The 28,000-nt window shown below is 40.4% G+C and overlaps 1 protein-coding gene across 4 annotated transcripts; it reads right to left on the bottom strand.

Annotated features, from left to right (window-relative positions):
- Window positions 1-1,251: 1,251 nt before the first annotated feature.
- On the bottom strand, window positions 1,252-28,000 carry P4HA2 (prolyl 4-hydroxylase subunit alpha 2). Of its 4 annotated transcripts, XM_058848562.1 has the most exons (17): window positions 27,928-28,000; window positions 26,769-26,871; window positions 21,154-21,254; window positions 19,396-19,492; window positions 18,093-18,244; window positions 16,511-16,648; window positions 15,434-15,673; window positions 13,520-13,731; window positions 12,572-12,748; window positions 9,004-9,074; window positions 8,674-8,773; window positions 7,752-7,805; window positions 5,333-5,392; window positions 5,199-5,264; window positions 3,007-3,075; window positions 2,501-2,597; window positions 1,252-1,757 (listed from the first exon to the last, which is right to left on the bottom strand). In XM_058848562.1, exons 3-17 carry the CDS (start codon window positions 21,233-21,235, stop codon window positions 1,687-1,689), a joined length of 1,686 nt encoding a protein of 561 aa, XP_058704545.1. In that variant the 5' UTR covers window positions 21,236-21,254; window positions 26,769-26,871; window positions 27,928-28,000; the 3' UTR covers window positions 1,252-1,686. The 4 variants fall into 4 exon arrangements, with proteins under 4 accessions (XP_058704545.1, XP_058704542.1, XP_058704543.1 ...); XM_058848559.1 differs by lacking the exon at window positions 5,333-5,392; XM_058848560.1 differs by lacking the exon at window positions 5,199-5,264.

Raw genomic sequence — 28,000 nt, forward strand, 5'->3', positions numbered from 1 at the left:
AGCATTTGCTTATGGTTGTTCAACCATTACCAGTTCTGGCTTTCAGTTCACCTGCAGTCATCCATAGTCCCATGAAGTCAGGCCCAAACTACACACAGCCAGGGTTCAATTCACCTGCACAGCCAAACACTGGTACAACAGTCCAGTACTAACACCAAGTTCCTACATTTCTGAAACATTTGCCTGTTTCTACGTAACTTTTGCTTTTTTTTTCTTTTCAGCAATCGGGTCTGGTAAATAATTCAGAAATGGGACTTAGTTTCAGTCCTCCATGTGCTGGCTTGGGGCTAATACTCACATGTTAACAGAGCAAAAGGGCGTAGGAGAATCACAAGGAAGGATTATTCCCAACCTGAATGGCATGACAAAACCCTCCTCCAGTCTACAAAAGTAGATTAAGATTTGCTTACAAAACATCCTACTGATTTCCACAAGTGCCGAGTTCAGGTACTCCTGTGGGAAAAACAGTTTCATCAGCATACATCTACTTTTAGAATTAGGGATTGTCAAGAATATCACCATTCTTGAAAGGCTTCAGGTTTTTGTAACTGCTTGTGTCAAAAACAGATAGCACCCTGCAAAAGGAGAGGTAATACCACAGGAAAAGGCTTCTCGTAAGTGCAAAACACAGACCACAATTGTGACTGGCACAAAATGCGCAGCTTCTCTGCTCCCAGGACACATTATAGTTTCAATACACGAATTACACCTTTCCAGTTTCATTAGAAGAATGTTGTGTACTGGAGTTTTAGAACACTGTCCAGAACTGTCACATCACAGCTGTTCTGTAGCTGAATAAGATAAATCCGGTCATAACATAAATCCAATCTGGCTAGCCTGCTTCATTCCAGCAAACAGAGAAGTCCCTGGACAAGGCAAGGATAGGTTGGATTCAAACCTATACAGGGGACCACAGCCAGTGCCACTGAACCTTAAATGCAGGCATATCACTGGTCAGGGAGCTGGGTGGTGCTGAGACCCCAACCAAGCAATTGTCCAGCTGCAGAAAACTTGAACCCCCCCATATAAGAGATTTCCAAACAATAAAACAGGCTGTTTGTCACACGATCTCCATGACTCGGGTCATGAATCTGTCTCCAACCTCTGACTGCATGTAACACAAAACCATGATGTACTTCCTACAGGAGAAGGGCAACAAGGCAACAGACCTTCAGCAGAAAGAGTAAAGGCCCACTGTTCCCTAAAACCAAACACTGATGCACCAATGAAGGACTCCAAACAGAGAATCACTTTATGGAAAAAAGATTTATTTTTGCTTTAGAACTTGTGATCCATAGAAATACAGTAAAATCAACATGTACACAAAACTTTTTTTTAAAAACAACTTTGGTTCAAAGAAATATTTAACATCTAAATCTTCTGAGATTCAATAGGCACAGGACCAAGCACCCAAACAACAGAATTGCTCACAGCACTAATTGTACCACTGCTACTGTAGGGAGGGAGGCTGTAGGGAGGAAGGCAGGGAAAATGTGGAAATAACTGAAACACAAGGATGTGTACAATGTAATTTACTTTCTTTCACAGGTGTAACATATTTTATTGTTTTTTTGTTGCAAAGTGCCAGGATTCTCGGAGAAAAAGATGGATCATTTCTTAGAAATGAACTGGAACAAACAACAGTAGAAAAGGAGACAGAAACAAAGGTCTGCAGCAGGCTGGAATTCAGTCAACCTCTGTTCTCCCACAAGGTCTTAAGAATTCATTTCCTCTTTCATGAAACCATTTGTTTGAAACTGTGGAAATAGGGAACTGGAATTAGTTATCACCATGTACCCAGTGTGGGTATCATCACAACCTAGATGGATACTTGAGGTAAAATCTCTGAGTTTGGGGATCCATGCTTATACTTCTCTACTCACCCAAGGGAAGATACATGGAAAGATGCAAAAGGCTGGGGAAAAAGGGATCTTCCCCAATGCACAATTCTGGAGCCAACACTAACAGAACAGTGTATTCTGGGGCTTGTATCACAGACAGTGAGCATGCTCTGGCACTCCAGGGGAATATCCTGGAGGCTAGGGGATATAGGTATGGGAATAGATGATACAAAGCTTGAGAGAAACATTCAGCAGGAAGCCAAAATTCCTAATGTCCAGACACTCCCAATTACCTTACAAGGAGCTCTCATCTTTTTGCAGCTAGAACTATGGACAGATCTTGGTAGGAATAAACCTGATTCTAGCCAAATGATAATTCAAGTCATTCTGATGCTGATACATTACACAAACCCAGTGACAATCTTAAACTTAGTGGTGCCATTAACACAAAAACTCACTAAAAAAGCTATAGCTGTACAATGAAGCTGCTTAATACTTCATGAGATCAACAGCAGGAAATTTCATTATGGCCAAATGACTCCAGTAGTAGAAATAGCAACACCCAGGTTACTAAATGCTTTTGTAAGAGGTCAGTATATCCCCAGCTTTACATACTTGAGCCTGCCTTCAGGTTCTGTTTCTAAAGAAGTATTACTTACCCCATTTACACCCTACTAGTACTGGACAAGCTGCATGTCTTGTTCTATAATCTCCCTCACCACTTCTGAAGAGATTGTACCAAAACACTGCTGTTCCCTGAAAAGTGAGATCAGAGCTGGATTAGTCAGAACCTAGGCAATATAAGCAGGTTAAAGTAAGGGGGAGGATGCCTGTGGTTTCAGCTGCAGGCAGCTGAAAGCACTTGAACAGGTCACTATTGAGAGCACGTGAAAAACTCTTAGTCCTGCTCTAGCTCAGCCATGTTCAGAGCACAGATGAATTCTACTGAGCACATGTTTACTTTGTTAAAAACAGCTGTAGAGAGAAATAGTTCACTTCATACATCACCAACAAAGGGAGATGCCCTGTAGTCTGTAATATCAATATCTACAGCTGCAATGAAGTGCACTTGTCACATCAGCTGACTTTTACATGGACTGTGCTGAGGGAGTGACAGTAAGTGGAGAGAGAAGGAATAAACCCAAACACATACACAAGACTTTACCTTCTTTGGCCATATTGCTGCCCCAAAATCTGGGAAAACTGTAGCTCCTCCAGCTTCTACATCACTCATCTGAGAAAACAAAGTCCACAAACTGTACATTTACAAGGCTTTTTACACAGTCCCACAACCAAAATGTCCCAAGACCTAAGATTTCCACTTGCACCTCTACAATTGGCTCTGATAAGGAGGGTGCACTTCAGCACAAACTGCAGAAGAAACAGTACCTGTTGTTGAAGGATTTTATTTCACCTGAAGGCTTTTGTCTAGATTATGTATATCTAGAGATATATTCCCTAGATAATGTATCCTCCTCTACTTGAAATAGCCACCAGAAGTTGTGTATTTGCAATGCTAATAAGCTAATACTCTAGAACAAGACAGAACTTCAGAGTAAGCTGGTTTCAAGCATTTCACTCCACTTTATCATCCAAGTAGGAAAACAAGTGTCTGTTAAACCAGGTATTTCCTCAAAATTGAAACCATGCCTTTGGAACTCATTTTCATAATTTAGTTTATGCATCTTGGTCAACCACTTCAAAAACTACACAAACTATCAGAAAGCCTCTCTTTCTGCAGTGTTTCTATGCTTTTCACCAGCAGTCTTACACAATTTCAAATGCATTAGGCAGCTGAAGCTTCAACAGCTACAGTTACGTGTCTCCAAACAAAACCATGTATCTTTATTCTTTGCCCTACTACACTGGAATGAATTTAACCCTACTGTATTCATTAGTAACAACAGATTTATTGTAAATTCTAGACTTGACTCAAAACCCACCGAAGTTCCTGGAAACGCTCCCATTAAAAATAGAATTCAGTAAGCTCACTGATTTCAGTAAGCTGTGGGTCAGATTCTAATTAAAAGAAACAAGTTAGTCAGAGCTAGCTCCCACCAAATTTAAAAACTATTATTAATATACTCCCCAAGTCCCCACAGTCCCTATTGTAACTTGGATTTCTGTCTAAAGCAGATGTTATTACCACTCTGGTATCATTCTGCTTCATACAATAAAAGGGCATCAGATACCACAGGTGCACAGGCTTTTCCCCTTCCACCTAGAAAGTGTGTGCATGCAGCCTTGCAAGTTAATACATGTCTTAGCCACACAACTATTCTTTTTAGTAAGGGTGCTGGTACATGTATGATGTGTTATGTATTCTACATCAAACAAACAAGGGCAAATTGCCTTTGACCATGTACAACTGGCAGAGATGTGTATTGTTCCTTCTAAATAAAAGCTTATCCAAAATTCTGAGAAGTAAACAAAATAAAGATTGACTTGATTTAAAATTAAAATCCCTTTGCAGAAAAATTTCACAGCTACCAATCTTACTCCAACTCTTGTTTTGAAGATTGTACCCCTCCTCTCCATATCAAGTTGAAAGTGTTTCTGGTACTGTTTTGAGCTGCATTTCACTCTCAAAATACGATGCCAGCCATCAAATTTAAAATTCTGTGACAAAATATTTAAGCTATAACGCACAAATCTTAAAAATAGAAGATGAGGTGTTCCTAAAGATATAGTGGGTATAGGTTGATCGATTAAATAGTGTCAGAAGACTACTGTGAAAACAAGGCCATTATTCCCAGTGGCAGGTATGCTTAGGATTCCAGTGTATATTGTCTGTGGTCTGTGTAATGCATGCACCTAACGTATCTTTCATATCTACACTTGTAACCTAGTTGCACCACATTTATCAGCTCTGCCTCTCTCCATTTGTTGAAGCAGCAGCTGTGCTAAGCAACTGAGCAACTCTGGCTTTGAGCTGAGGAAGAGGATGACAGACCACAACATTGTGTGCTGTAAAACAGTGGTGGAAAAATATGCCTGTCTCACATTAAGTGGCTGATAGTCAAGTTCTCCAAAAGCATACCACATGAGTACCCCAAGTAATTTCCCTCTGAGAAATAAGCCAAAGTTTCCTCTCCCCCCTGTGGAATCCAATTAAGTAAAAGATTCCACAGCAGAGTGGCCAAAAGGAGAAGATGGGTCCTGTATTCAAGTTTTCTGCTCTGAGGTTAAATACCACCAAAATTCTATCAATTCAGATGGAACAACACCTGATGCTTTAAAGAATAATTAAATCCCTACTGCCAGATGTCAGGAAATCTCTACAAATAACCAAATACACAAGCTGTAAAAAGATGTTGCCAAAGTTACACTCAATGCATAAAGGATCATCATACTTACATAGTTTAAAAAAGTGGCCACACGATTTCCAGTCCCTAACCGCTTGAAAGCATTTGGCTCATCTTTCTATAAAATTAAATGAGAATAACTGAAAATTTCAAGTTCCCAGACAGTAGACAGACAGAGGTACTTACATAGTTAAGAAACGTCGCTAGCCTATTTCCTTCCAATTTGAGTGTGCTGTCAAAGGGTCGCTGCAACAGACAACAACTTTAACCCGGGTTCCACACAGGCTCTCACCAGAGCTACCCACGTGCAGCTCTGCAGAGACCCTCAAGCCCAATTTAAAGCTTTGGGATAGAAAGGGGACATCTGATACAGGGGAACATGAAAGCAATCACAAGTTGTAGCCAGGGTGCACAGCTGCATGCACGGAGCACTTGGATGCAATGAGGTGAAGTTGCACTGAACAATTCTGAAGGGAGAATAGGAGCAATGCTTTCAGGGCCTGTGGCACAGATGTTATCCAAGTAAGGTCAACAACAAGCCATTGTTGTTCTGGGCACTGATCCAAAGTCAACAACTGACAAGAATACAAAAAAACTAATTTTCAGTGGGCTTTAGCTAACAGATTCTTGTAAATGTAGCAACTCAAAGAAATACAGTCATGAGAAGAGCAAATGCATATTTTGACAGCAGACAAAACTATAAAGTAGTTTCAGGTGGTTGCCTATCTAGGACTAAAGGCCACATCAAAAAGATCAAATTGTCTTTAGTCTGTAAAAAACAGTGAGTTTCATTTGTTGAAGTTGAGATCACACTGGTGTCAGGGCAGGAGCACAAAGAACATCTAAAACACCAGTGTCTTTCTTGCCTTCAAAAAAATGAAATTAGAAATTTTTATTTACATTGCTAATAGTCAGGAGGTTATTACAGTCAGGAGACATCAAGGTGCATTTTTACACACAAAAGCAAGAATGTTAACATATAAAGAAAACAATAAATCAGTATTGAAAAAGACAAACAACAAGGAAAATGACTGTGACCATGTCTAAGATGGCATAGTTCAATATGCTTGAAGCATGTTTTAATAAACAAGTGGTCTTTCCTGAAATGTGCTCATAAAAACCCCAAGACTTGCATATGCAAATCCAATCCAAAAAAGCTAACATAAGAATACTGAGATACAGGGAATTTCCTGGTTACTGCCACTGCTGTGAAACCCAGGTCCAACCATGAACTTCTGAACTTCAACAGCAAAAATCTAACTAGAACAAGCAATAAAACCTCCAAGTTGTAATAGGCAGCTACTGAAGTGCCTCTATTTGAGAACTGCAAGGGAACAAAAAGCTGATCAGAAGCTGAAGAGACACAGCAGCACCTCTATTTCAACACAAAGTCTGTGATGCACAGAGAGCCTGCAGGACCAGACTGAAACTGTGGCAACTTCTGCAACTGCCTTGCCTCAACTGACAACTGCAGCCAAGGTTATGTTCCAAGTGGGGCTCTGCTCCAGCTCCTAATCCAAAAGTAAAGTCCACAGTGGCCAATTTGATGCCAGAGGTCCTTGAGTTCAAAGGCTTTGAAGAGAATTTAAGAGCATTTGCTTAATTCAGGAAACTAAGCAGACTCCAAATTAAGAGGAAAATTCTCAGAATGGGCCACAGCTAGAAAATACAAGCTTCCATAGTGTTGAAGCTTGGAATTTTTTTATTTTTTAAACAGTGCTAGGTTGGACGACTTCAATTCTGCACTCAATTATTTGGTTGTGTACTCTGGCTGCAGCAGTCCCTCTTACCAGGTAAAACCACTGGGACAATCTGAATTATGCCAGATTCCACTGAAATACCACAGAAACCAAGGCAGCACACGGAATTTATATTTGAAGTCACCATATCTCTTCAGTATGCTTAGCACATCCATGAACTTGTTCAGGGTCATTATTAAGAATCTGCTCTTCTCCCATAGCAAACCAGAGCTGTTTTTTGCCAGGCAGAGCCCCCTAGTGCCTGATGAAGACCCAGTGCTACCATCTGTACATCCACCTGTGTTGGAGCACTGCCCTGAACACCAGCCCAGGGAACTCTTTTCAGACCCCAGTGCTGTAGCCACTCTCAGGGGGGTCTGCCAGAAGGGCTGTATAACCTGTGAGGATTTCCATGTTTACTTTTCAGGAAGAAGGTAGAAGGATATCTTCTCCTCAGTCAGCTCCTGCAAAATGCTTTAAAGCACCCAGCAAAGCAGGGTTTGGACAACACCACCAAATTCAGAAGCCTAACAGAACAAGGCAGTCTCATAACCCAGAGCTTGCAGACTTCAGTTTACAAAAAAAAAATGCAAAGACAACATTCGAGTACTGTGTGACTCTTTTAGTGTCCCTGTATTGTGTAAAGAGCAAAGTTCCCAAAGGTAAGCAGGGAGATTTGTTCATTATTCTCTTGAACGTTCAGCATCAGAGAAGGCAGTACAAAGGCTTTTCAGAATTCATAATCCATCCATGCAACAGGGCTACATATTACATGCTCCAACAAGAAACACTTTCACAAGTTCTCTCAGACCAAACTGTTCCCTCCTCCCCATCCCACTAAGAAATAACTGCAAGTGTGATCTTACCCTAGAAAAATCAAAGTGTGGCTCATACTGCCCTCCCATTCCATAGTTGGCAACCTACAGCATGGAAGAAGGAAGCACATAAGTATCTATTGAACTGCAAGTGACTACTGCAGAACAGCACTTGTTTTCAGGAATTCAAAGCATGCTCTGAGAAACAGCACTTTGTGGCAAGACTATTATCTATCATACACTTAATTTATTTTTATATTGCCAGAACCGAGTTACACAGGTGAGAAACAACTTGAGTGCTTTTTCCCTTTTGTAGTTTGATGGTTTGTATTTATCATTACAACAGCCTGTTTAACATTCAGCAGCAATAGTTTCACCACAGCCTCACTTCCTTCCTCTGAAGGAAAGGCAGATGAATGTGCAACTCTGTTGAGTCCAGCCTAGGAGACAGAATTGGACTCTGTGGATCATGTATGATCTGTCACATATAAATGTCTCTCCAGAATCACAGAAAATAAAAGCACCTCTTCACCTACTTTATGATCATATAACATGTTTTAGTTACTCTGAGGCTGTATTTAATGTGTCCCCCAGATCACTACACAATTACCCAGTTTCTATGGATAGCCTGTAATCAAGATTATTTCAATCAGGCTCTGAAAGAGGAATTCAAGGAGCATGGAGGAAGAGAAACAGCAAATGGGTTAACACAAAGCTATTCTGGCAGTGTTGTACTACTGGCACTCTTCTCCCCAAGAGACACCCAGAGATCAGAATTCACATGAGACTATAGCAGGACTACAGGAAATATTTGGGTCTTAGAAACATTGAACTAGGACAGAGAATAAGCTTTTGCAGACTTGAAAAATAAGCAGCAGGCATTTCCCTCAGAACAAACTGGTAAATCTCAGATTCCTGCAGGAAGTTATCTTACATTGTTCTGATATCTCCACCCTTGAGCCAGCACACCAACCTGCAAGAGCTCTGCTGTTTTCACTGTTAACCCTGTGATCTGCTGCATTCGCTGATTCACCTTGGCCACAACAGGATCATCATTTTCTTCCAACCATGAGCTAAGGGAAAGATAGCAACACATTATTTTACAATACCCATCACCACATCACATTTCCCAAGGCAGAAGGATTCTTCTACCCTTTGTCAGATGGCTAAAAGCTATTTTCCATGCATTTGTTGGGAAAGCTTTGGTTACATGCAAAGCAGTTCAAGTTTTCAAATATAGTAGGTAGCAAACAACAGCTGCTAAGCACAAAAACCTCAAAGCTCAACCCTTCTCTCTGCTTACCTCTTGGACACCCTGTAGCTAGCCACTGTAAGGACACCAGTGCTGGGATCACGTACTGTGGCTCGTGCCAGCTGTGCCAAAAAAATCCCAAGGGGGAAGAAACACATCAGCTACAGGATAGAAAATTTCTCACATCTTACCAAAAGCAACACCTGATTTGTCCAACTTCAATATCTCACTGGATGGAACAGCTTCAACCTAGAATATGATCTGATTTCATGCTAAAACAACACATGCAGAAACACACGTATAATCCATCACCTGCATTTGATCCTGGAAAAAGAGTCTGATGGACTGCACAAGCCATGATATTGATTAAATCCATGAGTTGCTTGCTGAACAGGTTTTGAAGGCACTTTTTTTAAACAGCTGGAGTCAATATTAGCGAGAAGGAACAACAATAAAAGTTAACATATGAAGTCCAAGTTCCTGGCGAAGAGAAAATCATTAGATAGTCCATGAATTTAATCAGCCTGATCCTCATGTGTACTAAAAACCCAACCTCACTCTCAGATGTAAAATAACAACTGAAAACTTTCACAGAACGATTTACAAATTACAGGACAAGCAAACCCCCAGTGGTCACAAACTCCCAAGGACAACTCTCAACATTCCCATGCTCAAATTTTCCAGCTGAAAAATGCTTGGAACATCTAGTTCTGAGTCAGTTTGAGATGTCATTACACGATGAAGATAACTCTTCAAAGGCACAGCATGCCTACATATTTTAAACAGTGAATATCATCACATTTAGGCCATATCACCATATCTGTAGAAAAAAAAAAAAGTAACTTGGCAGGACTGGTAAAAGTTTGCTGTTGTGTCAGAGTGACAGATGACTGCTAACAATATACCAGCTCACTTTGGTTTTCATTCTTGCAGCTGAGAACAAGAACTGGGACACTCCTTTCTTTGACTGTAAGCTTAGACCACATTTAAATTTAACTCCTGCCAACCATCCACACTCTAAATCATACCTCTTCTCTTCCACCTAATTATAGGTCACAGAAAGCCCTTTTATTTGCATCTTCTTCAGAGAATGTGGTCATTATTTCTCTCATTTTTTCCTCAAATAAATCTCCAGCCAGCTTTACACTCCATGTCAGCTGTCTTGTCCCTATACAAGAGTTCTTGGCACAGCTGCTGCTGTAATTCTGACTCACTGTTATTTTGTTCCAAATCTTGTCTGTATAAATTGTAACAGAAGAGCCAGGCTGAGTGAATGTTGTTCTTCACTGGTACAGCGAAGCATAGCTTTGGGGATATATATTTCACTTCCCATACTTTTCATTCTGCTGCCATTTTCAAGCTTGTGTATGCTTGCTTGATTTCTGCAGCTAACACAGGATCTAAATAAATCAGAACTCAAATAAGTCTGACTGCTTTGATATTATTCCCTATCTGGTCCAATAAGCAGATTTCTTCATTTAAGACACACAGTCTACATCTCAGTTGGTATAAGCAACTGATAAATGTGAGGCTTCCTCTCTCAGAGTGGAGAAACCAGCCTTGTAAAAGGCATTTGCTTTCAAAAATCAGTGTAACATCCTTCATTGGTCAAAGCTTCACTGACTGTTTCAGAGTCTATTTAGCTTAGCAAGCTCTCCATTGTCATTTTCTTCTGAAATCTTCACTACTGAAACCCTGCAGCATAAGCTCAGATATTTATGGCTCCCCACTTCATGCCATACTCTTGCCTGTTCAGACATTCCTGGCTCACAGGTAACATTAGGAATTTTGGGAATATGGCTCTCATACTATGATGGTGGACCTGCCTCAATGCTATCCAAATCAATAGAGCTAAGAATTTTCTTGACCCTCCCATGACAGTTCTGATGGATTGCCTGGAAAGCTAGATCTACTTTTTGGAAGTGGAACAGCAGTGATTGCATTTTGCAAAACAAGAATACAACAAAACTCAACTGCAGCTACTCCCAATCACATACATATGTTCTTTCTCTTCAAAAAGTATTGGCAAGTGTAAACTGCAGAAGATGTTGAAGTGCTTGGACTCAAAAGTAAAAATTTCATGCAAATGCATTTTAGCATAAACAAAGTGGTCATCTTTCTGAGCCTAAAATAAAATAAAACTTCACAGTTCTGTCTGAAAGCTTCCATGATTACCAACTAAAATTTGCAAGCTAAAATTAAGCTGAATTTATTAAGGACCATCTCATCACAGGACTTCATTTTCCATTCTTTCAGTAGTACTGCAGAATTTATAGTCCTGCAACTGAGCTATATATAGGTTTAGAAAAAGCAACTTACAAGAAAATGGCTGCTTTTTTTAAATTGACAATTTTCATCTGAATCTTAAAGCTATAATATTTACCTACTCTTCTAAGGACTGGCTGCAGTTCTACACTACATAGATTACATTAAAAACTCCTCCAACGTTAGTAATATATGCAAAATTCAGAGACCAAAAATTAAGACTTTCCCTAAAACCTTGAATAAAAAGGAAAATCCCAAAAAATAGGTGCCTTTAAACAGTGCTTTATTTGATAAAATAGATTAAGTGATATGCTTTATGTGAATGTTTCCATTTTATCTGAAGCTCTTGAAGTTTTCTAGTATGATGTAATAGGAAAAATTCTCCATTTAAGGAGGTGAGAATCCTCACTGAGACAGGAGTGTTCAGCCAACGCTTCCATAGCTGGCATGTAGTCATAGAAGACCAGCTTTACAAACATCCCAAATTATTAATGATCTTGGGAAGCATCAGTTTCTCACTCTGTTTCTAACTATTTATGCTTACATTTAGAAATAGAAGAGTAAATCTTCACTGGAATTTTAGTACCATATTTCATAGCAATAACCTGAAGAGTGCTAAAATGAACCACTTCTCTAAAAGCAAAGATTTGTTCAGTTTTACATTCTGCTCAGATCTGACAGAAAAACTAAGGGAGCATCTGCTACTATCACACTGCCATACTACTTTTTGACAGAAAGGTGACAGTTAGGCAGGAAATTCCACCTCCAGAAAAAGCAGAAAATTACTAGCTTTGCATGAGGTAGCCGCTTCTTTTATTGTGTGCAGAGTTACCAGAACTCATACCATGAGCAACAGAGAACACCTACGGTTTAGCACAGAAGCAGTGGATTCCAGAATACACAAACAAACCAACCAAACCCAAACTTCTAGATGTCATTCTAGCACAATTTACCTTTTTTCCTTTCTACTTCTGTTGAGATTTGGGCTTTTTAAATTTCATTTAAGTTTGGCTCCAGTTCAAAAGGCAGACTTAAGGCATATTGAACATCTACTATTATTTTAATTCAGCCATTTACATTTTCAAGTCTAGTCTCTAATTTTATAAAGCTTTCTAAGCCACTTACTAAGAACTTCGCATAATTAATTGCATCAAGGTAGAAATACCTTTGGGAGCCTGGCTTTATGGTCCTACATCAACAGCCAGTTTCAAAATTGTTCCCTTTAGGTTCACAGCTGCAGTGTATCATCTGTAGTATGAAACTAGATCTTTCTAATCCTTTGCCTAGTCCTTGCTAACAGAGACTGAAGCATGGAAATAGCAGTCATTAGTGAGATAGGAAAAGGGAAACTTACCTTTGGCTTAGCTAGTTGTTTAATTTTCTCAATTTCTTCATCAGAAAGGACATTATAGTATCGCACAATATGAGGACTGTCCCACTCATCTTCTTCTTTAAAGGGAGCTATGAGTAGATGAGGGTTTCTGTTTCCGTCATGGTACCTACAAAACAGCCTTTTTTGTCTTCGAGGTGTCTGAAACAAAATTCCAAACAAAGTATTGTTTGCTCAAACACTTTTCTTGAACTTCAAACAGGCAAGACAAGAAGATGAGCTTCATTCCACACATACTGTAAAAGCCACCAGGTGACCAGAGGATACAAGAGGTAAACAAGAGTGATTCTGCAATTTACTGCAATTAGAAATAGGATATCCTGTTCCAAATACCACTGAGCAGCCTCTGAAACACTAATCTTTAGGGGAATTAAATCATCAGAGTTTACAGATTAAGAATTACACAAACAGCTGTAAAAAAAAAAAGCCTGGTTCTTATAATTAAGACTATACAGATGAAATAAATTGGTTGTTTTCCCTGGACTAAGAATTGAAGCCATGCTTGTTGAGAGGTACTGGAAATCACTTGGTCAAACAGTCACTCCAGAAGAACATGTCTAAGATACAAAAGAGAAGGGATGCGATTCCCTGAGTGTGGTAAAGCATAATCAGCTCTCAGGGGAAAAAACTTCCTTTCATATCTGTACAGCTGACTTTGAAAAAGCTGAGTAGACAGACTGAGGAGAATCAATTTTCAACAACCCTTAAGAGGTACAGCTAAGAGTCATTTGTGTGTAACAGCTGAAGATTCAGAAGCCAGGATAAAAGGTACAAATCTCAGCCTGGACAGAACCAAACTTAATTTTTTTTAAAAGAAAAATGAGCTTTACAGAAGGAAAAACATAACATGTCCCACCAAGCTTGACCACCCTTAGGCAAAGGCAGCATAGTCAGGAAGTTCATGTCTCATACCATTTTCACCCCTTCACCTCTGCAAAGGGCCTCATAGATATCACGCTCTGGCAAGTAATCAAGAGGCCTCTCATAGGTCCCACTTTGCACCATGGCTTCTGTGGTTGTCACAGTCTTGTTTATGGACTTGTCTTTCTCCTTCTCCTCTCTTTCCTTCTCCAGCAGCTTCTCAAAGTACCGCAGATTACTGCCTGCTCTCTCATGAGTGCTGTCTTCATTGGGAGAAAAACAGACAGAAACAGTGATTTTTGCAAACTCAGGAACTGTTAGTACAAACAAGTCCCTGTATCAAGACAGCGACAATTCTTCCCTTTCTAAAGCATTATCAGGGAAACAAAGGCATTGGCTTCAGTCTGCACTGGAAAACAACACTGGGAAGCTTCTATCTTTGCAAAGGAGGGGTACACACAGGATACAAAAGAATCTGGAAGAATTTCTGGAAGAACTCATCATAAAACTTGTACTCCAAGAAAAGAACATAATTTTTTGTTCTTTACATTTTTTGTTCCTTACATTTCTCCTTTTCTCTCAACTTTTCTGACCAGTTCCACCCAAGATGAGCAGATCACCAGAGCTCATGAGCAGAGACCAAGGTAGCCTACTTGCTGTAGTCCTCCTTTCCACCATGCTCCTCACCCACACTGCATAAGCACACTTTAACCAAGTACTGTGGTGGAGTCCAGCAACAGTCTTCAGTCCCAAAGACTTCTCACAGGTTGGGAAGCTTGAGCCCACCTACAGCATCCATCTGTAGCTCTAATTGGGTTATATGGGAGGGAGCCTGGATCACTAACATCTCTGGACATATTAGTGATTTATTAATGATGTTAGTATGAATCAATAAACATCATCAATAGATCTTTACCCCAGATAACTAGGAAGGAACAATTCCTTGTTCACCTGTGTTTCTGGATGCTATTACCTACAACAGATTCTTTTTCTTCTGGCCTTCCCAACTTTACTGTGTTTATCTCATGGAACCAACCCCAAACATCACTCCAGTCACCCTTCATTAGAGCACAGGGTAATAGTGGCCAGATAAACAAGTTGAGCCCAGAGCAGAGGAAGCTGCTGCTTTCAGAGGGGACTGCCAAGTGTGTTCCACTGTTTACAGCTGATAAGGATTTGCATTCTGTTATCAGTGCTAAATCCCACTGCAGAGAGAGATAGATTTGATACATATTCATATACTTGTAAATTTTAACAACTCTAGTTCTGCAGAAATTAGACTAATAAGTATTTTTCAATAGGAAGGTTTCACCCACTCTCAGAATGCTACTAATATCTAAACTAAGAATCACAACTCATTAAAACACCCATCAAATACCTAACACAGGTAATGTTAATTCTAAATGAGGAGGACAGACCTTTCCAATGCAGGAAGTAAGCAAAGCTGGGTAGGAAGCTTATTTGCTTACTCAAAGGAAAGCTAAAAACAGCTCAGAAATAAAAGGAGGTTTTAAGAAACTCAATTTGTTCTGAATTTTCAGAATACTGTAAGATCTCAGGCAAAGTATTCCAGCATCCAAGAGTACCTGCACTGAGGAATAAAGAGGCATATGTAAAGTCAGTAGGACTTTACAGAAGGTGAAGCACTGCCTACATCTGTCATAATCTTGATCTCCACTTGAGAGAAGCAAGGCTTTAACCACTGCACCTCACTACACTCCAGCAAAGCACACAGGTAGTGAGTGCAGTCAGACACATGGGGGCCTTGGATAACAACAGCATGTACCATAAGACAGATAGTTAAAGAAACTTCATGCATAAACAGACTTTTTTCAGGACCCACATTTATTATAAGTCTTCTGTCAGCATATTCTTTCCAGTCACCAATGTGGATGGGCCAAGACTGCTCTCAGCTCAGCTGCTGGCAACACTCCTCAGCTAAAATAACGTGGTCTTTGTTCTTACCGAGGGATATCAGCCGTCTGGTGAGCTCCATGGCTCTGTGCAAATCCCCAAACTGGAAAACAGCATAGCTGAAATAATCTAAGATCTCTACTTTGCTGACTGTTGTATCCTCCCCTTCATCATGCTGTTTTAAGGCCTGCTCCATCCAGAGCACAGTGTGGTAATAGTCCCCATCATTGTAGGCTGTCTTCCCCATGCCATAGCAGTCACCAACTGTCAGGGAAGATCTATATTTTGTTCCTAAAAACAAAAAGACAGCTTTCAGCAAGCACACACAGAAGCACCTTTGCCTTAAATACATGGGACACATTGAGAAGTATCTGTAAATACATACTTTTATAATCCAAAAATGTTTCTAAGAAACAATGCTTTGCAATATTTTAAATTCAGTACTAAAGTGATCACCATCAGAATTAAAGAGGAAACTCTGTCTTAATTTTATTCAATTCATTCCTTTGGAAACAAAGAGAAGTTTAACAGAAGTTACAGTGGTAAGCTATTGTGTTTTCTGTTGTAGATGAAGGAAGAGCAGACTAACATCTTAATAGATTTCACCTAATCTACAGATTAACACTGTTAGATGATCAGAGAAGCCTGACGACATACACAGCCAGCTTGTTTCTCTTTATTGTAAGCCTGTATTTGGGTATAAGCAAGATGATATTTATTTAAACAAATTGGGTGTCCAGTTGAGTGTGACTGCACTGGTTTCCAGTTGCTCCAGCTCAGAAGATGCACAGGTAACACTTAAAAATTAATTAGTTATTAATGGCCATTAATACTTATAATAACTAAAAACATTGTGTCAGCTCATCCACCCACACACCAACAAAGTCTATCCAGTTTGTAAACACCCTGTTGGTAGCCACTATAACCTGTTTCAGTAGAAGTCTCGTGAGCAACAGACATTCATCAGGACTTGGCTAATAATCAGACATCCCAGTATCTCTAGAAATTTCCTGAAATATCTCTGTGGCAAAACCAGTTAATCCTCAATTCATAAAGGATTTTTGGCAAGATTTTGAGGACGTTACCACTTCCTTCCTGTTAAAGCCAAGGAGACCTTGGTGCACATACCTGGCAAGTTCCCTCGAGAGAGGGTTTCAGAATCCAGTTTGTAGGTGTCCTGCAGGCGCATCAGAGCCTTCGCTGCTCCAGTCTCATCTTCTTCAGTTGGAAAAAACTGACGCTGGATTGTAAGATTTGCAATAAAGCCTTCACAGTAAAAAGGAAAGATGTTACTTCCAAAGCTTGAATAAACATCAGTACAAGATTGACACAGAAGAGGAAACATCTGCTCTAGCTTGAATATTGAGTTTCAAATAATCCAGATTTAAAGTCTCTTATTAGGCCCAAAAGTTAAACACATTGTTTTCTGTCCCTTCTCAAGAAATATGGCTCATGAGTAAAAAATAAAGGATAAATAGCTAAACTCCTCCATTTTCTTGTGCCACACAATGTGAATCTAATGTACAATGTGAATCTAATGATCTTCATTTTCCTGTAATGTCTCTTTCTGACATGAAAACTTAATAGCTTTCGTCAGATCTCCTGCAATACCCACAGAGACAACTGATTTTAGGTTGTAGTACTGGTCAATGACCTTCAACTTTGTATTCCAACCTCTAAAGCCTTAAGAGCTTTTCAAGTCTCAGTTCCAAAGATCCTGATCCAGGATCCACTCACTAGCATAGGGCCTTACTCAGTGAGAGAGTTAAGCCTGACAAGTAAAACCAAGTGATATTCAGAAATAAAATTAAATGCACTAGGTAGACATATCAGAGTTACACAGCAAGTTGGTTGGGCAGAAGAGGAAACCATCAATTGAAGGAAAACAGCCCAACCATTTTCAATCTTACAGCAAGCCAAACTGGAAAAAAGCCTTCAGAAAAAGAATTAGTGACAGATGTAGTCAATAGATTTCAGTATTTTATTTCCATTTAGGATAACCATTCCAAAAGGCAATAAAAGCCTTGCTTGGAAAATCTTTCAAGTACCTAAACTTCAGCATATGCACAGTACAAAGGGAAGGAACCACACAGTAACCATGTGGTGCTCTGCCTGAAAAACATAACCACCTCTCCCTCACTTTCCAAAAGTCCAGTAAAAATAAACCTTGACTTAAAAAAGGTATGCAAGCAAATTCAGACAAACACTTGATAGAATGATGCAAACCCAAGCATTAGTAATGGAAACCTCTGATTTAGAAGGATTGGTTTTGACAGACTACAGCATCTGCCAACTCTAATGCTGGGGCTGATACAAATTTTTCCACCAGTTCAATATGGGACTCATTTTGAGTCTTAATTTTGTCTCTGATCAACATGGTTAAAAAAACAATCACCAAGAGAAGTAACAGACTGGGAAGCAAATGAAGCAGTTTATATACAAGAGAACATAAAACTCAACAGTTACCACCACAGCTTTAAGCATATCCCATTCTCCCTTTTTCCCCAAATAAAGTTTCTGAGTCTTGAATGAGATGTGTTTCAGTTGCAAATTTTGCAAGTCTCACTCACTTGGGTAATCAGTACACACAAGGCAAATCCCTTAGCTGCATTTTAAACAAACTTGGCAATAATATTTAAACCACAGGCAAGCTTGTGGTTTTCCAGAACACAAGGCTGCCTCCCAACAGCAGTTCCCTGTAACTCCTTACCATTTGCTGTATCCTGAAGAACCAGGTTTTCCAATTCCAGCCAGTCAGTATTCAAACGCTTCACAAGCTTATACGCATTTACAGGGTGTGCCAGATACCCCTCTGGATCAGAGGCTGATTTGCTGGTCAGTATATCCATTTTTTCAGCCCAGCTGAAACAAGAAGTGTGCACCTCAGGTTGAGAACAATTTATGAATGTACATCTTCCTTCTTAAATCATTCAAATTGCACATCTAGATCAAATTATTGCTGCTTTTACTGTCAAAACTGGCTTTCAACCTTTCAAATTCACAAGGATAAAGAGGAGGTTTTTCAATTCCAATAGTCTCCTTCAAAGGGAAAATATTTCCCTGCTTAGTATTTTAAACCTAACTTCAGTAGGCATGCATCTCAGTTGTAATGAGCCTTAAAAGTATCACTTTATTAACAGACTGAACAGATATTCTTTTTACCAATACTTGAAGAGGATATTATTTTGCCTCCAAAGGGCAGCTTTTCAAGAAAAGACCCTTTTGTGTACATGTGACCAGAATTTGTACCATTTCACTAGCCCATAGCTCTAATATCATCCTACACTCTCAAAGGAAGGCCAGGTTGACACAGGCAGCTGCAAGTTCAGAGGTTCTTTGGAAAGCATGACTCCCTCTAGAGGCACCTGGCTCTTCTGAACCTGGACCTCATTTAGACTATCTTCCTGTCACACCCTAGTAAAAACTGCTTTGGCTAGACAAGAATGAACAATCTTCCTAAGTGACACAAAGTTGTCAGCAAGAGCCTTTCAAGTGATCCAAGCAAACAGGACAACATCAGAAATGTGCTGCAGCCAGGTTGGCATCTGAAGAGAACAAGGGAGAAGAACTGTCCCTGAGGGCAAAGCCAACACAGTAAGGAACCCAGAGATTTGGTAAATGCCACTGGTATACTTGGCTCCTGTCATCAGCCCTGCTTACATGAAACAACAGGCAGCACAGAGCACTGGCACACAGAAGCATTCAGCTCTCATGGCAAGACTCCTGATGTGGCCTCTCTACAGGAGTCTTGTGATGGTACAAGGACAGGGCAAAGTGGGGAGAGCCCACCAGAGAACCATTTCTAAAGAAGCAAATTCTAAGTGATACCTGAAACAGGGACCCTTGTAGGTTAATGGTAATAAATTAAACCAAGTTAGTACCTATCCTCTCCCTGTGATTATCTACTGAGGAAATACCAACAAGATTTAGCATCAGAGAGTGGTGAGAAAGGTGGGGTGTGATTGAACACAAATGAGCCATTTTGTCACCCTTCATTACACAACCTCTCCTACCTTTTAATATGAGAGAGCTTTTTCTCTTCTGCTCGGATATACTCCTGTAAAGACTGTACCAAGTCCCTCTCTGCATAAATCAGGTCTGTCATTTGACCTAAAAAGAACAGGAGCAAATATTCATCAGACCTAAAAAAGTAACATTCCCAAGTGCACAGAAGACAAACCTTAAATGCCCCAAGGCTATTAAAACCATCACAAACAGACAAATTAAGGGTGCACACTTCAGTGCCTGTAAACCACAAAAGCTATTAGACCCATAGGTCTGGCATTCAAACGCTTCAAGGGGCTTTTAAAGCCCAACTTCAGCAGTTCACCGTAGCTTTGCTCTGATCCTTCCTCTGCCTCTGAATTACTTTCAGTGTTACAAGTGAATGCAAGACAATTAAAAGGGTTTGACACTCATACAGCTATGGAGATAAAGCAACAAAAAATCCAAATGGTTGCCAAAGCATTTGTTCTACATATGGATACAGATTAGATCAAACTAACAAATTATTAGCATAATCACTGGCATAGTTTAAAGTTACAGCTTTAAAACATGATAACTGTGGAAACAACCTAACATTACACCAAGAAGAATTTCAGACTAATGTTCAGAGACACTCACACACTCTCCTGATTAGTATTAGAGGAAATTGCTAACGTGTCAGTCCTAATTGCTATGACAAACTTGGCCTTTCAAAGCCCAAATTGAAAGAGCATGATGAGATTCATAAATGCAACCACAGCTCCAGCATTCCAAAGTTACTATGAATGAGGCATGATTAAGCAGATAGAAGGCAGCAGGATGTGCTATTTTCAGAGTTAGGAAAGGTTCAGAAATAGGTAAGTGTAAACAGAAAGTGATCTTTCATGGAAGCTTTGTATAAAATGCTACTTAGAAAAATCAGAAGTAAATAATACACATGTAGTTAAATATTGTTCAGCCAGCCACAGGGCACATGAGGAGGTTGGCAGTAGGACTCCAGCTGAGCAGTTCCACACAGTGGTGCAGAACAACACACAAGGTCCTCTACGCTTTGACATTCAGAAACAGCTCCACTGACTCAAAGGACATTCTGGAGAACAGCCAGTGGTAGTTAATCAGCCTCTAATACCCTTATAAAGGGGAAGTCCCCAAACTGCTTCACAGGAAAACATTAGACCAATTAACAGCAGAAAACTCTGTGCTTATTTGAAGCTCTACCAAAATCATACATGGTTGTATCCTCTTAGAACACAGGAACTAAACTGTCATAAAAATCAAATTATTATACAGATTTATTAAAATGCAAATTCTTTAGGATTTACTCAGGCCTAGCAAAACACACAATTGTAAGGGAGTTACTGGTTTTTCCTTCTGACACCTAACTCCAACTTTTTGAGAAGACAGATTTCAGGTGCCATGAAAAAAAAAAACTTCACATATTTACCATTTAAATTATTTTCATAACTCCAATTCAGGATTAAGATTTTTAGCATAAGGTGCTGTGTTCTGTTCAAGATGACAACAGATGCACAAATCCTAAGGGAACACAGGCCCCATCTTATTTTACTGACAGAGGCCCCAGAGAAACTTGAATCATGTTGGTCAGTGTTCTAAGTCAACCAACTGCAGACAAATGGCACTGATGCTGCAGAAGAGCAGCTTTTCCTGACAGAGACAGTGCTGGTCAGGGCCCCATGAAGAAAGCCATATGTTTCAGATGATAACTTGAACAGTTCTAGCAATCACAATAACTGCATCACAACATCATGCACTGAGTCCTTCCACACCTATGGAGGTAAAGAACTCTGCTTCTGTGTGCCAGATCAGGAAAACACAAGGGAAGAACATCAACTGCAGCCAGGGTTTCATCTTCCAGGTACCTCAAAACCTGTAAAAAATTAAAAAGAAAAGGAAAAATAAGAATAATTAACTTATTTGTGAGAAATAAGCCAAAGCATTAATCTTTACCTTCAGTCATTTTACCCTCATGGAAATTATTTAGACTCTTTGAATTTAAATTAGTAAAGCTTGAAAAAACTCTTCTTCAACACTAGGAGCTGTTACTTGACAGTCTCAAATGCTTTCTTGCATACTCTTTGAGATTTACATGGAAGACACTGGAAAGTCCACATAAGAAAAGTAAAGGAAACAATATGTTGTCCATTGAGACAGTGAGAACAAGCTCTATTGCAAGAGCAGCTGAGCACCTTCCATGTCAGACATAACTGGAGCTGGAAAATATGAGACCCACAAAATTGTATTATAGTCCAATAATAATAATGAAAGTCTAAATTAAATGGATTTATAGCATTCTATGAAACTCGGTTATGTAAAAACTGTCTAGAAACACAAATAGTAAGAAAGCCAAATAGAGAACATTTTGTAACATGGAAGTGGCAGCAACGGTTGGAAAAGTTGAAAGAGAAATTTCTAGCTCTGCTTATTCAAGATGCATTATCTCAGCATATTGGCCTCTGGGCACAGCCCTTATAATTTCTGTATTTCAAAGGCTGTGCCAGTTTAGAAACCCAGCCCCAGAGATGGATGTTGAAAGCAGATTGTTCCACTTCCAAAAGCACAGCCTAAGGGGTATGGGAGGAAAGCCAGTCTGAACAGATGGGGTCAAGTGAAGCGAAGGATGCAAGGGGCATACAGAAGAGCCTCCTGGGAGGTCTGATGACCAGAACACCTTCTCCAGGGGATTTGTGAGCACTGCACTTAGATCAGTCCACAGCTCACTCCAGAGCTGCCTGTCCACCAAGCAGGAACAGCCACCAATGCCAACCTCATGTAGGAGCACCGCGGCTCAAACATGGAGCTCTTGGCACATCCTTGAAGTGTCAAAAGGGAGGTGACAACTCTTCACCTCAACTACAGAAGCACTTATTACTTTTTCCTACTCAATGTAACTGGGAAAAATGGTGGCTCAAAATTACCATGTGTGACCCAGTAACTCCAAACATAGTAAAAATGCATCTGTTGGGGGCAAAATGGAATCAACCTGAGAAAGGGGAATGGAGGGGGGAAAAGGAAAGGAAAATATATGGAGTGTCTTGAAATTTCAAGCAATGCAACAAATAGGAAGGAATCAAGATATAATTCCACAATAACTCTAACTTGTTCACTTGGGCTCCACACATTTGCCTCCACAAGATTAAATATCCATGAAAGACAAAGTGGATATTGCCCTTTCTTTCCTCATTTTCAAGCCCACAGCACAACTGAAGTTCTCAGCCTCAGCTGGGCTCACCAGTGCCACAGACAAACATCAAACACACCCTTCAGTGATACCTACATCGCTAAAAACATTAGAAATAGCTCTGTCCTCTGTTGTGTATTATCACATGGCAAGATGATTATTTTTAAATTGTTGTTTTGATTGCTTTGCAAGATTACACAAGGAATCCTTTACCACCACAGTTTGCAAGCACGAGTAAGCAGGAAAATGTCTCGCAGTATCATAAAAAGTCTTCTTTCCTTCTTCTGTTTCTCACCCTCCTGCAAACCACATATTCCCAAACTGCTTATTTAAGTTAGTTAAGAACTAGTGAATGGGTAATCTGAGAAATGCGTAAAGCTGAGTGAATAGTGCCATGGAAAGGTCTGCCAATATCACAAGCCACAATAAGTGATGTAGCAGAAAGCCCAGCAAGTCAAACACACTCGGGAAGTACATTAATTTGAATACATTAAGCCTCATCTGTCCATCTGAATAGTCTGCCATCATTTAATGGAGTGGTTTTTTGGATGCACAACATAAAGTCTGGGAGAACAATTACAAGTGAATACTTCAGTTAAAAAACACAATTCTACATTCTCCTGCACCTCCTCATCGTGTTCTCTCACGGCTCAGGATATCTGCCAAGAAGTACACCTACTGCAGCTAGCAGCTTGTCTTTACAGCAGATCTTCAACAGCTTTACCATCCTACTCAATTTTACTTGAGTCAATAAACAGAGACCTCAGACAAAAGAGAAAGCAGCTCTTGCTCAAACAAGGACACCTGGCTGCAGGGTTTGCAGATTGTTTGTACACATTCTTTACACAGCTGTTACTGGGAAAACCAGCACAAATAATGAATTACAGGAGGCTGAATATCCACAGTCTTGGCCGGCAGGAGTGTGTGTGCACAGCCACATGTATGTGTGCTCACCCCACTCCAGCTAAACAATCTTGTTAACAAAGAAGGCAAGAGGGGCAGAAGGGGCACGAGTAGCTCATGCCTCAATAACAGAGACAAATGTTTGTAAAGCCAGTCTGTTTTATTCAAACAGAAATGCCAGACAACAAAGTGTAGGATAAATCACACCTATATTTCTGGCTTTTTCTTTTGTGGGCTTTTTTTTGGGGGGAGAGGGTGTTTCTTGGTTTTTTTACTTCTTTACAGTGTAAGACCTCAATGAATCATTATTCCCTATGGAAAGGGTGCTGTCAGGCTCAGAGAACACTGGCAGAAAGAAAAAAGGGTTCTAGACAAAGTACACAAGGATAGAATTTTTTTCCACAGGTTAGTCTGAATTCATTATTAAATAAGCTTTCTAAAAAACCTCATAATCAACAAGATATAAAAATGGAGACCTGTTAAAGGGAAGTTGCTTGCACATCTACCATGGTTCTCAGTTCCTCACTCTGAATTTCATATCCAGTCACAAGGGGACACAGGCCAGATCCCAGCCAAAAAGGAAGACTTTTCTCAGGTCAGAAGAGAAAATACTCATCTAGTGCCTTTAGGATTAAACTTCTGAACAAACTGACATGATACAGTCTCCTTTATTTACCATAGTACAAGAGTACTCCACTAGCCTGACAACCTAACTAAAAACAGGGACAAAAAAAGCAAGTCCTTCATCCAGCTCCAAATTTGCACAGATATGCAGAAAAATTTAATTAAGCGAAACCAACATAAGACCAGTCTGTACAACATAAAGAATACAAGTCATACCCTTTATTGTGGTTAATTAGACCAGTGTTACTTACATGTGAACACTCCTTTTGATCACATGAACTCCAAAAAAAAAACCCCAGTGTTCTTCCACTCCACACTTAAAGGTGACAGTTAAAGCCCCCTTTGCTATGGGGCTTCTCTTGGGGAGGTGGGGAACTGGGGTGCTATGTAACTGCTCCAAGTAAAGTAACCTCTTTTTCCAAAGACAAGGTGGGGGAAAAATTTTTCAGAGCCCACAGCAATGGTTTCTTGTAAGTAATTAAGACAGAGTACTGCTCTCTGGTTTTGGTTCCATACTTACAGACACAATTTTCTGCAGAGGAATGAAGTTTGTGAGACAAAGTATCATAACCAGATACTGTCAACATCTGATTAAGATACCATTTTTCTGAGCTACTGAAATACAACATAGGAGCTGATGACAAGGGTTACAGCCTGTCTCCTTGTCTGCGCTTGCCTGTGCTGTTAAAGACACCTGGGAAATCACTCTGGAAACAGCTGCTTCCATATGTATCTACATTTAAATATCATGGTGAAATCCAACAAGCAAATCTCTAATTCAAGACCACCTCAGGCCACTGATGAGTTCTCAGTGTACACACAGTTGAGGTTCTGAAGTTTGGTTCATCCTCAAACAGCAATTTGAGGCTGGACTGTTGGATGAAACAGGCCTGTTTGGGGCTCCTCCAAATGCCACTGTTTTCCACCCTGTCTTCTTACTTGCAGACACACTAAGCAGTACTGAACTGGTGCTGCAGACAGCTTCATCTCTTTCCCCTCCAAAAACAGTGGAGCTTCAAAAGTAGACATTAAGTTGCTATCAGTACTGGTGGCTGTAGATAAGGTTAATGATATATAAGTGGAAAACAGTATAAACAAAAAAACCTCCAAGGCTGCTTGCTTATTAAGAGCCAAAAGACAGGCTTAATTTTAAACAGATTTTCAAGATGTTGCCAAGGAGGAGCCTTTCTCAATACCAACCAAGAAAAGCAGCCATAAAACCATCCACGTAACAGTATTTCAAGTCTTGCAGATCAGCCCAACATACAATAGCAGCTATAAAACTATTTTAAAATTACTAAATACTAAGGAAAGAAAACCTATACCATTGGCTGAAGTAATTCAGAGGTGAAATTCATTATCCACATGAACTCAGATGCACCAGTGTTCAACCCAGCCCCTTCCTCCAGGGCACATCGGCTTTACTGCTCGAAGCAGCTTATGCCAACATCAGCACCTTTCTTTACAAAGTATTGTAATATGCATCTAAAAACAATTATAACCACCTAGGAAAAACACCAATATGATTGCCTTCTGTTTCTTAAGGCAAGCCAAAATGAGGAGAAGCTGTTGATTTGCATGCATTAACAAGGACACAGCACAATCACGCAAATCTGCTGGCATTTATTTTAACATTAAATAAATTATAACCACCTTAGAAGCCATAATCATCTTGATTGGCTCCCAGTATATATTTTTTTTAAGTTATAACAAAGAATGTTTCTTCAACACTCCAGTAGAGAACAAAACTGATGAAGTCTAAGGCACAGCAAATCCACCTAAACCTTACTCTGCAAGCTCCGCCTTTACAAAGCAAAATTCCACAGTGTTGGTGAAGACAAAAAGACTCTGGGCTTTTTCCACTACAGCTTATTTTTTTTTAGCATTAGTATTTAGATTGCATTTTACTGGGCTAAGGCCATAACTTTAGTATATCATCATACTTAACATAACTTGACATAACTTACCATTTGCTCATGTAAAGCATTAAAAATATCTTCCTGTTCGGAAATAAGAGGGGTTCTTTTCATATTGAAAGGTCTACTGTCAGTGAATTGTTTCTGTCAATTAAATTTAATTAAAATCAGGCATTATCTCAGATGTTATCATTATCTCAGGGGTTGATTCTATTCTAACATCACCCTAAAACATGCCCCCTTCCACATTCCATGTTCTCATATCTATGACATACAGAAAATCATGCACAAAAATCAGAACTAGTCATAGGAAAAATATCTATGTTTACAGCTTGCTTCTTTGGAAGTTTGCCAATGTGCACAGCACGGAAATTATAAACAGATTGGATTCCTAACTTAAACCTCCAGTGAAAAATTTCTTACACTAACTGGTAAATGCTGCTCCCTCTGCTGTTATTCTCTCTGAAGAATGGAATTCCTGTACTGCTTCCCAATGTATGATTAGTCACATTAAAAAATTTATATTCCAAATATATATATAAAAATAATATAATAATATGAATAAATATAATAATACATACAAATGCAGATTAATAATTTATATTATAAAATTTATAATCCAAATAAATTATGGCAATAGCAAGAAGACACATTCTTGTCTGTTAGTGTCACAGTAGTGTCAATTTTCCAGTGCAGAATAATGTTCTGCTTGTGAAATGAGAGTGGCAGTTATTGATTGCTACATATATTCACCACATACCTGTGGGATTATTTCCAAGTCCTTAATGTCAGAAAGATGAAGTATTACCCTGGTAAAGATGGACACAGCGGCCTTTCAGCTCTACTCCACCCTCACGGAGCACCTATAAAATTAAAAAGCAAGAAGTTTTGTTACAAAAATATCTTCTGTGGAGCACTGCTTTACTGCTGAGGAAGACAGATGATTATTGGCTAGAAACACTAAACACCACCAAGTCAGCCAGCCCCCAAAATAGTCCTTATTTACATATCCTCTCTCCTTGCTTCCAGGTTACAAGGACGCTCTTTGCTTCCTGAAATAGAATTACTCCTGTCTAGTGGAAGGCATGTTTTGTCATTTTATGACATGCCAAGCTGCTGTGCTCCAGCTGAGCTGTGGCAACACTTAAGCAGTGCCTTCAGTTTTCACACCAGCTGCTCTCCACTGTCTTTGCACCGAGGCTTTGGCCACTGCATCGAACAGGTCACACACAGCTGCCTGTGCTCTCCTGGCTTGTCCCCAGCTCAGCTGCACAGCTGTGCAGAGACAGGCTTTTTTTGGGAAATAAAACCTCAGAGTAAAGTGAGACGTGAGCAGAACAAGTGGGGTTTGGACACCTCTACAAAGCGTAGGTCATTGCTTGCTCTATGCTGAACCTATGGCAGGCAGGGAACATGCACAGCCAGTTAATTCAGAGTCAGCCGTCATTTAACCGGGAATGCCAGTCCTATCAAACCCAAACAGCGTGGAGGAGAGAAGCCAGCTCTCCCACTCTATTTGCGATGACACCTCGAACACGCTTACAAAGAGCAGCTGATGTTTTACGGTACCAGCTCCCCTCCGAGCCACACCGCCGTCCCGCAGAGCCCGGCCCGCCGGCAGCACCGAGGGGCTGCTGCTCGCCCACCCGCCGCGGGGAGCTGGACCGAGGGAGCCCCCCCAGGACCCGCCGACCCCCAGCAGCGGAGCGAGGATCCCGGACGAGGATTAAACCGCGGCGCGCCAGGGCTGAACCGCCTTCAACCCGCTAGCACACCGCGCCGCCGGGCAGCGCTCACGGCTCCCCCGCGGCGGGATCCCCGCGAGCCCCGGGGGGCTGCGGCAGTGGGCACAGCGTGTTGCGGACCGCTGCCGCTCGCAGTGCAGGCTACGGCTGTACCCTCAATTCCGCCCCGCTCACCGTGCAGCCGCCGCTCCCGCCGCTCCCGCCGCCCGTTCTAGAAGCGCCCCGGCCCTTCCAGGCACGCCCCCCG

Source organism: Poecile atricapillus, chromosome 13 (genome assembly GCF_030490865.1).
Source record: "Poecile atricapillus isolate bPoeAtr1 chromosome 13, bPoeAtr1.hap1, whole genome shotgun sequence".
Taxonomy (NCBI): domain Eukaryota; kingdom Metazoa; phylum Chordata; class Aves; order Passeriformes; family Paridae; genus Poecile; species Poecile atricapillus.